Source organism: Neofelis nebulosa, chromosome 13 (assembly GCF_028018385.1).
Source record: "Neofelis nebulosa isolate mNeoNeb1 chromosome 13, mNeoNeb1.pri, whole genome shotgun sequence".
NCBI classification, from domain to species: Eukaryota; Metazoa; Chordata; class Mammalia; order Carnivora; family Felidae; genus Neofelis; species Neofelis nebulosa.
The window spans coordinates 4,679,481-4,696,641 of record NC_080794.1 but is presented as its reverse complement, the minus strand read 5'-3'; the positions used below and the strand labels follow the sequence as shown (position 1 = coordinate 4,696,641).

The 17,161-nt window shown below is 47.4% G+C and overlaps 1 protein-coding gene across 1 annotated transcript in view; it reads right to left on the bottom strand.

Annotated features, from left to right (window-relative positions):
- The window catches only part of KCNK1 (potassium two pore domain channel subfamily K member 1), a 54,464-nt gene extending 43,759 nt beyond the window's left edge, over positions 1–10,705 (bottom strand). The window contains exon 1 of the mRNA XM_058696174.1: positions 10,310–10,705. Coding sequence (XP_058552157.1) covers positions 10,310–10,664 — 355 coding nt within the window. The 5' untranslated portion in view covers positions 10,665–10,705. The remainder of the gene's footprint in view (positions 1–10,309) is intronic.
- Positions 10,706–17,161: the final 6,456 nt, after the last annotated feature.

The following is a 17,161-nucleotide window of genomic DNA, read 5'->3' as shown; positions in this document are numbered from 1 at the left end:
CTTTCTTGATGACCAGCCCCCATCCCTAGAGCACACGCAGAGCTGCCTTCCGGAACAAAAGATTCTCCCAGTGCTCTAATCAGGAATTTACAAAGCTTTTAGGAGCTCTGTGCCAGGAACCTGGGGCAGAGACCAATACATATTTTCCATTATCTCACACTTAATCATCTTATTTACAGGATCTCCTTCCTCCTACTAGACAGACATCCAGTTCGGCAAGATCCCCAAGTGCCTGGATCAGTACCTGGTAAACTTAAGTGCTCAATAAACATTTGCTCACGAATGCATGCCTTTCTCCTCGCTTTGGATCACTCAGAGTCTTCCACAGTGCAGTGAGTAGACACGAGGCACTCAGATACAACTTTTTATATAAATAACTGTAGGTCATTTAAGCAATGTGGGCCTCTGTTTCCTTATCAAGACAATGACAATATATCTGAGGTCTCTTGAAAATGAGTAACATCTTTAGAAATCTCCTTGCTTTACAGAAGAGCAAACAGACTCAGACAAGGGAAGAAACGTGCCTTCCTTTGCCTTTAATGAGGACCTACTGAGTGCTAGGGATGCCACAACATGAGGCCAAGACAGCGCTCATTCTCAAGACCACCCTTGCAGGAAGAGAGACGTGAAAACAAATAATTCCGTCCAAGGTGGTAAGTGCTGTACCAGAAGAAGGGGATAGTCCAACATCAGGCAGGACACAAGATGCTGTGGGAACCAGAGAGGAGAAAGAGCAGGAACAAATGGGGTACACGTCTGGGAAGACAGGGAGCACAGCCAGCTTCTGTGTGTGCCCCAGGCCTGTGTGTGCCCAGCTCAGGATGCCACACTCAGGGTGGCACTCTTCTCTTCTCCGGGACACGGGTGCCTCTCCTGTCTCCCCTCCTCAGTGCACCTTTGGTCTAAAGGTCTCCTTTGAACTGTGCTGCAGACTCGAACCAGAGCCTGAATAAACCTCAAGAGGCTTCCACGAAGCTGAGCAGAGAGGGGGCGAAGGCACCACCTTGAGTAAATAGCTTAATTTGGTCTCCATGCCGCTCTAAGCACGAATAGGGGATGGGCACTTATAACTGACCCTCCAGTCCTTATTTTTCTTTTGCAACTGAAGTATAATTAACACGCAACGTTGCATTACTTTCAGGTATACAACACGGTGTTTGACAAGTCTATATTTCAATACTTCTTTTTTTTTATGTTTTATTTTATTTGTTTTTGAGAGTGCGCAAGACCGGAAGGGGCAGAGAGAGGGGGACAGAGGATCCGAAGCAGGATCTGTGCTAACAGCAGAGTCCCACGCAGGGCACAAACTCATGAACTGCGAGATCATGACCTGAGCCAAAGGCAGATGCCCAACCGACTGAGCCACGCAGGTGCCCCTCAGTTCTTTCTTTTTTTTTTTTTTGAGGTGCTGTCCAGTGTTTTTATTTTTTTTCAATATATGAAGTTTATTGTCAAATTGGTTTCCATACAACACCCAGTGCTCATCCCAAAAGGTGCCCTCCTCAATACCCATCACCCACCCTCCCCTCCCTCCCACCCCCCATCAACCCTTAGTTTGTTCTCAGTTTTTAAGAGTCTCTTATGCTTTGGCTCTCTTCCACCCTAACCTTTTTTTTTTTTTCCCTTCCCCTCCTCCATGGGTTTCTGTTAAGTTTCTCAGGATCCACCTAAGAGTGAAACCATATGGTATCTGTCTTTCTCTGTATGGCTTATTTCACTTAGCATCACACTCTCCAGTTCCATCCACGTTGCTACAAAGGGCCATATTTCATTCTTTCTCATCGCCACGTAGTACTCCATTGTGTATATAAACCACAATTTCTTTATCCATTCATCAGTTGATGGACATTTAGGCTCTTTCCGTAACTTGGCCATTGTTGAAAATGCTGCTATAAACATTGGGGTACACGTGCCCCTATGCATCAGCACTCCCGTATCCCTTGGGTAAATTCCCAGCAGTGCTATTGCTGGGTCATAGGGTATGTCTATTTTTAATGTTCTGAGGAACCTCCACACTGCTTTCCAGAGTGGCTGCACCAATTTGCATTCCCACCAACAGTGCAAGAGGGTTCCCGTTTCTCCACATCCTCTCCAGGTGCCCCTCAGTTCTTATTGCTAATATGCAATCCACTGACCACACTCGGAGAAATAAAAACTAGCATTTTTTTTAATTGTGTGTTTTTGTTTCCTCTGCTCAGCACCCACAAACTGTGCTTATATTGACTTTACATTACCTGGGTCACTGAGTCCCTGGGGAGCTTTCTGCCCAAACCTCACCACCGGGTACCATAACTAAATCTACAAAGGCTTCAGAGTTAGGGCTCTCATCTCACAAAGCAAGTCAACTTGAGCCAGAGCACCCAAAGCAAACAGAACCTGACGGGGAATCAAGCAGATAGTAGCCAATGAGGAAACACGGCCAGTGTCAGACACAGCCCAGTTAATCTCTTTCAGAACCTATTCTGTTTCACAGATTAAAGAACGGAAACACAAGTACAATCAGAAAATACAAGACTGCTGGGTCTGCTTCACACCCAGGGAGAGAATCACGGTCCTTCCGGTTCTACTTCCTCTGTGCCTCCAAACCACCCCCCCCCCCCGCCTCATTCTTCACTTTGAATTTTTTTTTTTTTTCAACGTTTTCTATTTATTTTTGGGACAGAGAGAGACAGAGCATGAACGGGGGAGGGGCAGAGAGAGAGGGAGACACAGATTCGGAAACAGGCTCCAGGCTCCGAGCCATCGGCCCAGAGCCTGACGCGGGGCTCGAACTCACGGACCGCGAGATCGTGACCTGGCTGAAGTCGGACGCTTAACCGACTGCGCCACCCAGGCGCCCCTCATTCTTCACTTTGACCTTCGGTCAGGGGCACGGCCCTGCGATGGAGTGGCCACCAACTCTGAAGGCAAGGAATCCACCCAGAATGAATAAAGAAGTCAGAGCACAAACTGAGCCTGGGAGACAGAAGCATCACAGAAGTCTAGAGGACACCCCCAAAGTTGTCTGCTTTTTGAGAAGGAGACAACCCTTAGCTCCCACCGGTAGCAGACAAGGTGATCATGGCACAGTCAGCAGAGAAGAGAAGGACTTCAGCAGTTCATGGATTTGGCTACAGTTGAGACCGAGTGAGGTTTCTTGAGAATAAAATCTAGCACAGTGCAATTCTATGCCAAAGAGAGGGTACGGTGTAAACGGTTTCTCTGTCCCGGAAACCAGCTTGCGGGAAGTCGGACCACATGAAATCGCCGTATGGGTCAAAACAATGAAGCAATTTCACATGCTCCAACTTCAGAGTCCTCTTCTCTGCTAGAGACAACAGATGGTCTCCCCACCCTCAGCAGTCCAACGTGCGGTGCATGAAACAACTTGTCCTGAAAGGCACCAGATTTCCCACTGGGTTACCGGTACAAGAGAAAATGCTATCTGGACTAGATTTACAGTTATGTCATAAAAGCAAACGCATGCTTTCTTTCAAGTTATTATCATTTATAATGGCAACAGGATGTTCCGAGTGCCATAAAATCGGCATAGATAATAGCAAATGTATAGTTTTGGGGGAAAAAAACCCTTCAAAATGCAAAAGAAGCGATGTTTCAGAGACAGGGATGGGCTTACACATGAGTATTAGTAAATACTAATACATACTCTTTGACCATTAGTGGCTGGAAATATTTCTAGGATTTATGACGCATTTCTCTGCCTTCCTAAATAGAGGCAGGATGAAGTATTATTCCTGATCATTCAGGGATATCGATTATTACAATGTATCCTAAAATAATGGTGTCTTATTCATGCATATGCAGTTGTTGGCATATCATACATGGCAAAGACATAAAAATTCTGTTCCTTGTGTTCCTATATTTGTTTTTTTGTTTCTTTGTTTTATTTTTTTTTCAACTTTTTTTTTTTTTAATTTATTTTTGGGACAGAGAGAGACAGAGCATGAACGGGGGAGGGACAGAGAGAGAGGGAGACACAGAATCGGAAACAGGCTCCAGGCTCCGAGCCATCAGCCCAGAGCCCGACGCGGGTCTCGAACTCACGGACCGCGAGATCGTGACCTGGCTGAAGTCGGACGCTTAACCGACTGGGCCACCCAGGCGCCCCTGTTTCTTTGTTTTAGCACAACAACAACCAAAAACCACAACAGTACTTCTGTATTACCTTACTAGGGCTACCATAAAAATGTACCACAGATTGGGCGGGTTAAACAACAGAAATTCATTTTCTCATGGTTCTGGAGGCTAGAAGTTCAAGATCAAGGTACTGGCAGGCTTGGAATCTTCCGAGGTCTCTCTCCTTAACTTGCAGACGGCACCTTCTCATCGGGTCCTCATTTTAACTTAATCACTTCTTATTTTTTAGATTTTTTTTTAATGTTATGTATTTTTGAAAGAGAGAGCACAAGCAGAGGAGGGGCAGAGAGAGAGGGAGACAGAGGATCCAAAGCAGGTTCTGTACTGTCAGTGCAAAACCTGACGTGGGGCTCGAACTCACGTACCTCAAGATCATGACCTGAGCTGAAGTCCGAGCTCAATGGTCTGGGCCACCCAGGCACCCCATTAGTCACTTCTTTAAAGGCTCTATCTCCAAATACATAGTCACATTCTGAAGTATAAGGATTAGGACTTCACGATTCGAATTTTGGAGACACATTCAGCCCATAACAAGCCCCTATGCCTAGACACTATGCAAATGTCAAGCTCTTAACCCAGACACATCTGGACTCAAAGCAAGGCCACTACTAGTTTTGTGACCTAGCTAAGGTCCCTGAACCTAAATTTTACTTTCAGCCTCTTTTAAACTGAGGATAATGACCCCTACGCCTCATTAGCTCCTTGAGATAGGGGTACACATACAGTGTTCAATAAAAATTTGTTCTTAGTAACATTGCTTTGGGGTGCCTGGGTGGCTCAGTCGGTTGAGTGACCGACTTCGGCTCAGGTCATGATCTCACGGTTTGTGAGTTCGAGCCCCATGTTGGGCTCTGTGCTGACAGCTCAGAGCCTGGAGCCTGCTTCTGATTCTGTGTCTCCCTCTCTCTCTGCCCCTCCCCCATTCATGCTCTGTCTCTCTCTGTCTCAGAAATAAATAAACATTTAAAAAAATTTAAAAAAATAATATTGCTTTATTTTTCTGATGTTTAAAGTATTTGTCTTTTTGTGACCTTTTGCTTAGGCTTGCTTATCGCTGTACGTTTCCTTCTTCAATCCACTAGGGGCTTTGAAGCCAGAAAATTAAATTTGTTAGAATTAAACATAAAGGCTCCAAATCAAGACCAAAGGCTCTCCTGCACATAAAGACCACAGACTTCAGCATGTGGGATTTCAGATCTCTCTTCCAGGTCAATAGTTTGCTTGGTTGTTTCTGGGGGAATTCCTTTCCTCATTGGCATTTCTGTTCCAGATAGAATACAGTATTTACCAAGCATGTTAGATAAGGCAATTCCAATGTGAGGTGTGGCTTTGTCACCATTCCAAATTTTAAAAAAGAGGGCAGTGGTGTCACAGATTGACCAAAATCTAGTGACATTCTACAATAAACAATCATTTGTTTTGGAAATGGTTGGGATGGTAGCTACTCATCTAAATGCTGCATACCACAGTGCAAATAAGTCTCAGATGCTAAACTGTCTTCTGGAAAGTTTTCCCAAAGGAAGTACAGCTCTTAGAACTCCTCTGACTTAAGAGTTCCTTTTAAGGCTTATTCTAAAGCTGGGTTCGGCCAACTCTTTCTGCAAATGGCCAAGCTGTAAATAGTTGAGGTTTGGGGGCCACATGGCTCCTGTCACAAACCTGCCATTGCAGCGGGAAAGCAGTGATAAATGATACCAAACAAATGGCTGTACGCCAACTCAAAGTTTGTATGGGTGCTGAAATTTGGTTCTTGTAAAACGTCAACGTGTCAGGAAACATGACTTTTCTTTTGATTTCTTTTTAGCCAGCTGAAAAGACGAAGACCACGGGGCGCCTGGGTGGCGCAGTCGGTTAAGCGTCCGACTTCAGCCAGGTCACGATCTCGCGGCCCATGAGTTCGAGCCCCGCGTCAGGCTCTGGGCTGATGGCTCGGAGCCTGGAGCCTGTTTCCGATTCTGTGTCTCCCTCTCTCTCTGTCCCTCCCCCGTTCATGCTCTGTCTCTCTCTGTCCCAAAAAATAAAATAAACGTTGAAAGAAAAAAAAAAAAAAAAAAAGACGAAGACCATTCTTAGCATGGGCCGCGTAAAAAGAAGCAGTGGGTCAGATTTGGCCCAGAAGCTGCAATTTGCCCACTGCTGTTAGATTCTAAAAGCTCAACCTGTATTTGTTGTTAACCATAACCCAGTTTTCCTAGTGAAAATGGTTTGAAAGCTAAGGGTCAACCTGGAACCCCTGTTTCCTTCTCCCATGTTCTCTTCCTGAAAACGACCAATGCCATAGCTGCTCCCTACCTGACGGGAGCTGTAAAGGCTACTGTAAAACAAACCAAATTAGCTTCCTTTTCTGAGCACTTTATTTATTTATTTATTTATTTAGATGTTTATTTATTTAGGGGCACCTGGGTGGCTCAGTCAGTTAAGCGTCTTGAGTCTTGGTTTCAGCTCAGATCATGATCTCACGGTTTGTGGGCTCGGGCCCCACATGGGGCCCCGTGCTGACAGTGTGGAGCCTGCCTGGGATTCTCTCTCTTCCTTTCTCTCTGCCCCTCCCCCCACTGGCTCTCTCTGTCTCTCTCTCTCAAAAATAAATAAACTTAAAATTAAAAAAAAATAAATAAAGTGTATTTTTTTAGTTTGAGAGAGAGAGAGAGAGAGAGTGCCAACAGGAGAGGGGCAGAGAGAAAGAGGGAGAGAGAGAATCTCAAGCAGGCTCTATGCTATCAGGGCGGAGCCAGGCGTGGGGCTTGAACCCACCAACTGCGAAATTATGACCTGAGCTGAAACCAAGAGTTGGATGCTTACCTGACTGAGCTACCCAGGTGCTCTGAGCACTTCAATTAAGTGCTGTTCTGAGCACTTTATTTTTTATTTTTATTTTTTTTATTTTAAATGTTTATTTATTTTTGAGACAGAGAGAGACAGAGCATGAACGGGGGAGGGTCAGAGAGAGAGGGAGACACAGAATCTGAAGCAGACTCCAGGCTCTGAGTTGTCAGCACAGAGCCGGACGCGGGGCTTGAACTCACCAACCATGAGATCATGACCTGAGCCAAAGTCGGACGCTTAACCGACTGAGCCACCCAGGCGCCCCTGTTCTGAGCACTTTAAATAAAAGTTTCAAAACCTCTCTTCATAAACAGGGATAAGGCAGCGTCATGATGCAAGGCCCCATGCTTACAACTGACAGCAACAGGGACTGAGCTATCATCCAGACCCCTATTTACAACACAGCAAAAAAGTGACAGCCTTACAGTCATATGCACACAAAACTGTACTTTTACCAAACATCTGCATGATATAACCTTGCTCAGGGGGATGAATAAAGAAGTCACCTTACAGTAAACTGACATGTTCTTAATTATTTCTTCCTTCCCTAGTGTTCCTTACTCCTCGGGGGAAAAAAAAAAAAAAATTCACGGTATAAAAGTTATATGGGAAATGCCTCAGTCTATAATGCCTCCTTTTATTTTTCTACAGCCCTTCCCTCTGAAAAGGTAAACGTGTACCCCAGTTTCCCCTTCCACTCTCATACCGTTCCCACGCAGGTGTTGCTGCATTTTTTTTTTAAACAAGGAAAAGTAAAGAGACGTTCAGTTGTTTGAAATAATTCCCAGAGTCCTTGGCAGAGCAGAGACTGCAGATCATCCCTGAATCACCAACCTAAGTCTTCTTCCCGAGAGACCACCAAGCTCCTTGCATAAACTGGAAGCCTGGACTTTGTGAGATGCAAAAGTTCTGCCGTAGACACATCCCGTTCCTGTATCAAGGTGATGACCAGGAGAACAGCAACTTTGTAATCCCCACCGTTACCATTCTAGGCAAGCTAGGGTTGGCTGTACTGACTGGGTGACAATAAGCTCAGGGATTTGCCACCTACAGTGCGAGAGGAGTTAACCCAGCAAACAAACCACGGCCACAGCATGTCCGGAAGACAGGCACGAACCATAACTCCAATTCGAGTTGTCTAGTATTTTTCTAGAACATATTTTTCTAGTAATGAAGTATACTGGCTTCAGCCGACCAACTGTCTGACTTCCGGCCACGAGACCGGTGTTTTGCTACCACGTGGAACATCAAAATGTGTCAGATACCGGGTCGACACAAAACCGGGAGAAGAGTAGCTTTGATTTAGGGAATTCTGAAGTTTGCTGGAACCCTATCTGAATTAATGAAGTCAATTCTATCGAGGACAAGAATTCATTGATTTGCTAATGTTACGAACTGAGAGGCACCTTTTTCATCTAGTTTATCCTTAAGTGCCCCTTGCACCGGATTTCCTAAATGAACTCTTGTTTTGCATGAATACAGACTTTCTTAGGAACTACAATGTAATCTGAATACCAATAATAAGACATCTATCCCCACCTTTTTTCTTATTTAAACAGGAACTGCATTTTTCCTAATTAAAAAAAAAAAAAAGAGGAGGAGACAGAATCTAGGAGATAACTGTCTAATCGAGATGTAAACTCATATTTTCTTGAGATTTAATTAGCTGTTATGATGAGGTTATACATGAGCTGTGCCAGTGGTAGAAAATCCCACCCAGTAAAGCAAATGCATTCTTTTCCTCGCAACATTGTTCTTATGCTGTTCTACTCTTAAAATACCATTACTTAGAAGGTACTGAAAGTGATAAACTCTTCCCAATGTTCACTCAACACGGTGACCCAGTTGTAGACTTTCTGAAACCCAGTGGAAAGAGTTCTGCAGAGAATGAATATTCTCCATTCAGAACAAATAAATGTACTGCAAAGGAAAAGCACGGTGACCTCTAAATGTTCCCAGAAAGGGACCCAGCTAAAGACAACGGAAGCGACACTTGGGGACATATAGCTAAAGAGTGGTGTTGGCAAAGGTGAAAAGTAAGAGAATACGTCTTGTTTAGGGCTAAGTTTTTAACGTATCACAATACAAGCTAGAATTCTGTTTACTACAGTTTAGAAATTCACCTCAGATTTCTAAACCATTGCTTTACAGGATCTTGGTGGAAAGTGTACTATTTACTATTACTCAGTACCACTTATTACTAAAACAATCAACTGGGTTTAGCCCAAGGGGATTATATACAAATAAACCCTGGGAAGTGTCGAAGGGGTGGAGTGATGTAAGAGTTGGCTCCACAAGTTGATTCACCTGCTCCGGAGGTGGGGGCAGGGGGCGGGTCCAGTATCCCGGCAGGGATCACTCCAGGCCCAGATTCTAGGACTACACTGGGAAGTAGTAAGTGTGTGCCCTTGTGCACGCCAAGATGGATTGTTCAAAGATTGGATCTCGTGGAGAAAAGGGGGACTTCGCTGAGCATTCTTTGGGATACTTTCCAGGGTTCAAACATCAACTTATAAATATCTCCAACCAAGTGTGTGTGCCCCACTTAGCCGCTGGGAAAAATGCAGCCTTCATTCACCTAATCCGGCAGAGTAAGGGCGCCCTGGGGCACTCGCCGGCCTCGGCTTTCACCCGAGGACGCTCTTCCATTCGTGAGCGTCCTGCTGGGTGAGTAGTGCGGGGTGGGGGAAGAGTCGCTGCGAAGTTGAAGGGTGGCCTCGCACACCTAAAGTTGAAAAAAACTGCTGAATCAGGGTGCCCCCATTTTGCCGGATCCTAGGCAATCGGATGCTCCCTTCCCTCACCCCTCCTCCTACTCTGAAAAGAAACCGGATCCGCCTGTCCGCTCGGAGGTCACCTGCGAAGAGCAGAGTGATGTCACTCGGCTATCCCCACAACCTCCCCCCAAACGGCAAAAAGCCGAGAAATCTATGCATCACCCAAAGACAGGGCACCCTCCGGAAGGTGACCCTCCAGCGCGGCCTCGGCCCTGCGGGACGGGGTCAGGACGAAGGTGAGCGCCCTCGGAGCAGTGGACAGTTTCCAGCATCCCCTCGCCTCGCCGCGCGGCGGCCGGGATGCTCCGGATTCCTACCGGACAGTCTGGTGCAGGGCACCGCCAAAAAAACAGGACGCAGCCCGCGAAGCCCCCGCAGCCACCCGGGCCGAAGGCTTCGGGGACCACTTCCCAGGAGTTACGGGAGGCAACACCCAGGGCGTGTTCCGCGGCCACGGCACCGGCTTCCGGCTCCGCCGGGTGTGCGCGCCGCGGGAGGGCCCGGGGCGCCGGGGCGCGGGCGGCGGGCGGGGAGGGTGCAGGGGGGTGGCCGCGGCGGCTGGCCCCTACCTGTGGTGGAGAGCACGGTGCTGGCGAAGAAGAGCGCGGAGGTGAAGTCCCAGTTCCAGTTGCCCGAGGCGTTGCTGAGCACCGACACGCCGTAGTTGCTGGCCTCCAGCACGCGGCCCAGGAACTGCTCGAGCTGCTGCTCCGACAGGCACTCGTGCTCCTCCAGGAAGCGCCGCTTCAGCTTGCGCAGCTCCTGGCGCAGCAGGTCCTCGTAGGGCAGCTCCACCGACGAGAAGACCACGGCGCCGAAGACCAGGTAGAGCAGGTAGCCGAGCACCAGGAAGCCGAAGCACCAGGCCGAGCGGTGCCGCTCCACCAGGCGCACGCACGAGCTGCCGGCCAGGGACTGCAGCATCTTCCCCCGCCGCCGCCGCCGCCGCCAAAGCCGCCGCCGCCAAAGCCGCCACAGCCGAGGCCCACGCCGCAGACCGGCCCCAGCGCGGCCAGCCGCCCCGCCGCCCCTCGGCCCCGCCCAGGCCCCGCCCCCGGCAGCCCGGGCCCCGCCCCCGGCCCGCCGCCCACTCCCCCACGCGCGCCCTCCGCGCTCCCCGGCAGCGCCGTGTGCCTGCGATTGGCTCGCCCGGGAGTCGTTTTGCTTCCTTCTTTTCCTGTTCCCTCGCACTGTAAGAGGCCCCGATGATGTGGCGCTGACGTGGCTGGCGGCTCAGGTAACCCGCGAGTCGGCCGAGACCGCGAGGCAAACTTGGCTGGAGCGCCGGGGCTGGGCGCGCGGCCCCGGGGCCCCCGCCCTTCGCGTGGTCCCGCTGGCCGGGCGCTGGCGCGCAGACCCCTGAACTGCCGCCGCGGCCACCCGCTGCGTCCTGCCCCCTTGGGTAACCAAACCAGAGCGGACGGCGGGAGGGGTGTGACAGGGTGTGCGCGTGTTGCGTGGGACCGTGCGCTGCCTGTCCAGGCCTTCGGCCCCAGCTACAACTTGCTTGCCACCTATTTTTTGTTAATCAAAGCCTGCATTTCCAAGTAGCGAGCACTGGAATTCTTTCCTTCGTCTGCCTTATTGGTCCAAGCAAGGCTCGCAATCTGGTGCCAATGCTGATGGTGAAAATATCAGAACCTCAGGGTTGGAAGGCACTTTGGATCTTAGAAGTCTTTTTCCACCCACCCACCCACTCAACTCCTTACAAAAAGAATCCGAGAATTGAAGAGAGTTGGAAAAGTCACATTTCTGAACTCTTCCCTCTTTAAAACATAAAGAGGGGAAGAACGGTCCACAGAAGAAACTGAGCTTTCCCGAATGCTCTTTTTAAGGTGACAGGGTCAGTGAGCCACTTTTTTTTAAAGGTGACGGTGGGTGAGAGTAAATATTGGCACACCCTCCTGGAAAGGCAAATTGGCAAATGCTTCTAGAGCCTTGAACATTTTCTGTACTCTGACTCCATGATCTGTCCTAAGAAAATAATCAGGCAAAGATTTATAGGCAAGACTATTCATAAATAGTGTATATGTATATTATATATATGCAATACACGTGTATATATTATGAAATAATTAAGGGTCAAGAATAACCAAAATGTTCCAAATAGAGGAATGAATGAATTATGGTATCACTATAGCATGGATATTGTATAGCTATTAAAGATGTGTTTCAGGGTGCCTGGATGGCTCAGTCAGTTAAGCCTCCGGCTCTTGATTTCAGCTCAGGTCGTGGTCTCATGGTTCATGGGATCAAGTCCTGCATCAGGCTCTGTGCTGACAGCATGGAGCCTGCTTGGGATTCTCTCTCTCCCTCTCTCTCTCTCTGCCCCTTCCCCACTCTCTTGCATGCATGTGCACTCTCTCTCTCTCTCTCTCAAAATAAACATAAAAAAGATGTGTTTGAAAACCATTGAAGCATAAGCAAGTGTATGTATTGAATATATACAGTCTTATGTATAGAATCTCAAGTAGGTAAATTAGCTCCCAACAGCTGTCTTTGGGTGATAGTGGAGAACATAAGTGACTTTTATTTCTTGTACATTTTTATGGTTTTCTGATTTTCTGCAGAAATGTTTTTTTTCTATGTAGTTGATCTGTGAGGCAGATGCAGTTCTATTTTATAAGACAAAATACAAATATTTTCCATATTTGAGTCTCTCCCAGCTGAACCTGGCCTAACTCATGAGATACAAGAACATGGTTGCTGTTTTCAGCTGTTAAGTTTTGAGATAGCTTTTTATCCACTGATAGGTGCCTGGAACAGCGTGCATCTGGATTATGCTGAACTTTACAAATCATCGTTAGAAGTTTTCTTCGGATAAATTTGTCATTGTCTGCCATATTTCACTTCTCTGACTTAGACTCTACCTTGGTTCCATATTACAGCTAGGCCAGGGATAGCAAATACTTGCAAATCGTATGTTACCCTCAGGCTATCGGTAGAAATTGGAAATACCATGTGAGCGGTCTGGTGGGGACCAGGTCTTGCTGCAGGGGATGAGATGTGTTGAGTGAAGCCTGGAGATGGGAGTGGGCTGGGGAGTGCGGGTATTTCTGTGGTTTTGGCTCTCAGAGTTGACCCAAATCATGAGAATCAAGGCTGGCTGTCTCCCATCTTCTTCTTGGCCCACTGCTCTGGACACACGATTCACCTGTCTTCAGGGTAGTTAGCAATCTCAGCAATGTCAATCAAGACTAGGACTTTGGTCGACTAGCTACATCCCTCCTGTGACCATGCGGGCTGGAGCTGAGATCCCTGACACCCTATCCCCACCTCAGCATGGCAGAGGACATTGCAAGCATTTCTCAGGGGGGAAAAAAGGAATATGGAAGAAAACTTAGAGGAAAGGGTAGAGATTCACTAGAGGGGAGAAGAGTGGGATGGGAGGGGGTGCAGTGGGCGAGAGAAGCAGTGAGGTGCTTTCTTCAGGGTGTTCACATTAATTAACATAATTTGGAGACAAGTTGACTAAGCTTTGTGAGAAACAAACCTTGCACTAGGCAGAGCCTTGCAAGTTAATCTGACACGGAGCTCATGATGTAAATGATCACCGTTGTGCTATATGATAATTAGGCATAAATGGCAAGCAGTTCCTGTAAATAGGTTTTATTCTCTCAACAGGTTGAGACAATGAGAACTATTTATAGACAGGGTAGCTGTCTAGGAAAGTGTTTCACTTACAAAAAGTGAAATTCACAAACACAGTGTTAGGGAAGCCCAGCCAATCAGCAACACGTACACAATATTAGCATTTATGATTCCTTTTCTGGGTTTACACCCAAACGAATTGAAAGCAGGAACTCAAAGAGGCATTTATGCAGCCATGTTCACAGCATTATTCACAACAGTCAAGGCGTGGAAGTACCCCAGTGTCCATCAACAGATGATGGATAAGCAAAAAGTAGTATAAATTCACAATGGAATATGTTTCAGTCTTAAGAAAGAATGAAATTCTGGGGCATCTGGGTGGCTCAGTCGGTCAAGCATCCGACTTCAACTCAGGTCATGATCTCGCGGTTCGTGAGTTCGAGCCCCACGTGTGGCTCTGTGCTCACAGCTCGGAGCCTGGAGCCTGCTTCGGATTCTGTGTCTCCCGCTTTCTCAGCCCTTCCCTGGCTTGTGCTCTGTTTCTCTCTTTCAAAAATAAATAAACATTAAAAATTTTTTAAAAAAGGAATGAAATTCTGACACATGCTACAATATAAATGAGCTTGAGAAGACCTACGTTAAGTGAAATAAGCCAATCACAGAAGGGTAAAAACTATATGATTCCACGGTAAGAAATCTAGAGGAGTCAAATTCACAGAGGCAGAAAGTAGAAGGAATTATATTTGCCAGGGGCTGGGAAGAAAGGGGAACCAGGGAGTTGGTGTTTAGTAGGAACAGAGTTTAGTTTTGCAGGGTGAAAAAATACTGGAGACGATGGTCATTCTTGCACAGTAATGGGAATGTGCTTAATGCAGCTGAATTGCACACTTTTACCATAATTTAAAAAAATGTTAGCATGGGGGTGCCTGGGTAGCTCGGTTGGTTAAGTGTCCAACTCTTAATTTCGGCTCAGGTTTTGATCTCAAGGTTTGTGAGATCGAGCCCCATATTGGGCTCTGCACTGACGGTGTAGAACCCGCTTCAGATTCTGTCTCTCCCTCTTTCTCTCTGCCCTTCTCCCATGAGCTCTCTCTCTCTCTCAAAAATAAATAAACATTTAAAAAAAAATGTTAGCATTTGGGTTGACAGTAGGAATGTGGTCATTAAGAGTGGGTTGAAGCTGTCCCACCCGCCAGCGAGCGGCCGTCTCCCTGATGTGGGTCCTTGAAGAAGCAGACATCCTTCATCTCCAGAGAGTGTTGGGACAGTGTTGAGACAGTCCAGGGAAATGGGACAGTTCCTCAGTGATGTGGCTCATACCCAGATGAGATACACGAGGCTGGTGTTGGATCCGGAAACTCAGCCTGGAGAAATGGTGGAAGGAATCCAGACATTTGCCCTGAGGGAAAAAAAATTTAGGATGATCGGATAGCTGCATGCCAAGAAAAAAAATGTGAATTTATTTTGTGTGTCTTCAAAGGGTGTAGGACTTAGAAATCACTCTAAGAGAGAACATTCTAATCATGACTTGACCACCAATGGAATGAGCTGCCTCTGGAAACAGCTTGAGGCCCTGAGCGTTGGAACAGAAGGCAATCAATCGCAAATTAGCAAAATACAATGGAGAGCGTTTAGCGTCTTCAGGCTCCTTCCAAGTCTGAGATTTTACCGTTGCGGTGTATACAAGGTCAAGTGTATGAGGAGATCAGGAGTAAAATAGGTGAGACACAAAGTTGCCCTGAGATTCCTCTTAAAATTACGGATTCCTAGCCAGGAACCCCGACACGCTCCGGCCCTTGAGCTGCCAGCTCCTGGTGGTGTCATGACCACGTGTCAGGGAACCCCAACACAGTGGACCCCCCCCCCAGCTTCTCTGCCATTTTTGGCAAAGGGTGTTGCCATCCCCCCTGACTGTGGTGGGAGATGTCCATCCTGTGAGAAGTGCAGATCAGGTTCAGTGTGTAGATAGCATCTGGTGTTAGAGCAGCGAGCGACAGATGACTCCCCTTCAGGTCCTCCCTCCCACGCCGCCCTGTGACAGGTTGTCCACCTTGACCTGAACAATGCTCACAATTTCCCTGCTCTCATCTCTGTCTCTTAACCACGCCTCCAGTCACACTTTACCTGTGCGTGTTAAAACAATTGATCCCTGCTCACCTGTTATTCGGCACGGCCTCCATGGGTGCAAGGAATAAGGAGGGAAAAGAAAGGAAGATGGGGCTCTCCTGGAAGCAAGAGAAAGGGATCAAATAGAAGAGGGAGAAGCTAAAGCTTAAAGAAAAAAATTTTTTAATTAAAAGAGCTATTTTAGAGAGCATTCTTTTTTTTAATGTTTATTTTTGAGAGACAGAGACAGAGTGCGAGTGGGGGAGGGGCAGAGAGAGAGGGAGACACAGAATCCGAAGCAGGCTCCAGGTTCTGAGCGGTCCGCGCAGAGCCCCACGCGGGGCTTGAACCCACCAACTGTGAGGTGATGACCTGAGCCGAAGTCGGATGCTTAACCGACTGAGCCACCCAGGTGCCCAGAAGAGTATTCTGATGACATCCGCTGCTCTGCCGTGCCATGCACATTGGGACAGTGTTCCCCACCCCCAGCTGTGCACTTACCTCCACCACGGTCCCCCACCATGCTCTGCCTCTGAGCTCCTGCTCACCTGAACTGAGGTCCCCGCACTGTTCACTCAGTGCTTCATCACTGTCCAAAACCAGGTCATGTGTCTGAGCAGAGGAATGGCTTGGTTATCCCATGTTTCAAACTACTACACAGGGTGGAAGGTTATCGCCCTAATGCCAGAAGAGAGAGAGAGAGAAAAAAGAGTTAGACAGTATCTCTTTTGCCTCTTGGAGTGGTCCAGCCTGGGTGCTGGTTATCATCAGTGCTCCTGCCGTGTGACAGGACCTGGCCAGCAAGCTCTGTGACAGCACACTGCACTCCATAAACTATTGCGTTTGCACGCGAGACCCCAAGTGTCCTTCAGGAAGCTCTCCAGCAGAGAGTGACTTTATGCTGAAGGTCAGTGGTTTAACTTTTCAAGAACCTACCTACTCAGAGAGAAAATCTTCAAATCTGGGCACACTGAGATTCCCCCTTGACCCCCTGAATCTCCCTGAACTCTAGGGCCAGGACTTCAAATGAAGTCTATAAATACTCAGTCCACACACTTCTGAGTTTGCTATATTAGTACCTTCCCTAGATCCTAGAATAGTTTACTTTCCTCCCTATCACACTTCTGCTTAAACTTTCCTGTATTACAAGACCCCATTCAAATCTGCCCCTCAGGTCACCTATTTAAATTATCTGAACACACAAAACTCTACCTCTCCCCTCATGCTACACACGTGACCTGTTTGAGCCTCCTGGTCCCTAACATATGGCTCCCAGTGTTCATTATTTTTATGAGTACAGTGGACCCTTGAACGACGTGGGTTTGAACTTCATAGGTCCACTTACAGACTTTATACAGCACAGTACTGTAAATGTGTTTTCTCTCCCTTATGATTTTCTTAATAACATTTTCTTTTGTCTAGCTTCCTTTGTTACAAGAATGCAGCATGTAACACACAGGGCATACAAAATATGTATTAATCGACACCGTTTATGTTATTGGTAAGGCTTCCGGTCAGGAGTTGGCCATTAGTGGTTAAGTTTGGGGGGAGTCAGAAGTTATTTGTGGATTTGCAACTGCACGGGGGATTGGTGCCTCTAACCCCTGCATTGTTCAAGGGTCAACCACAGACGCTTTGTCTTGCAATTAGGGTGTACACTCTTAGGAAGAATCCCTATGTCTCTTAGTTCTTTGTATCCTTGATAAAGCTCAGCACAGTTTTTT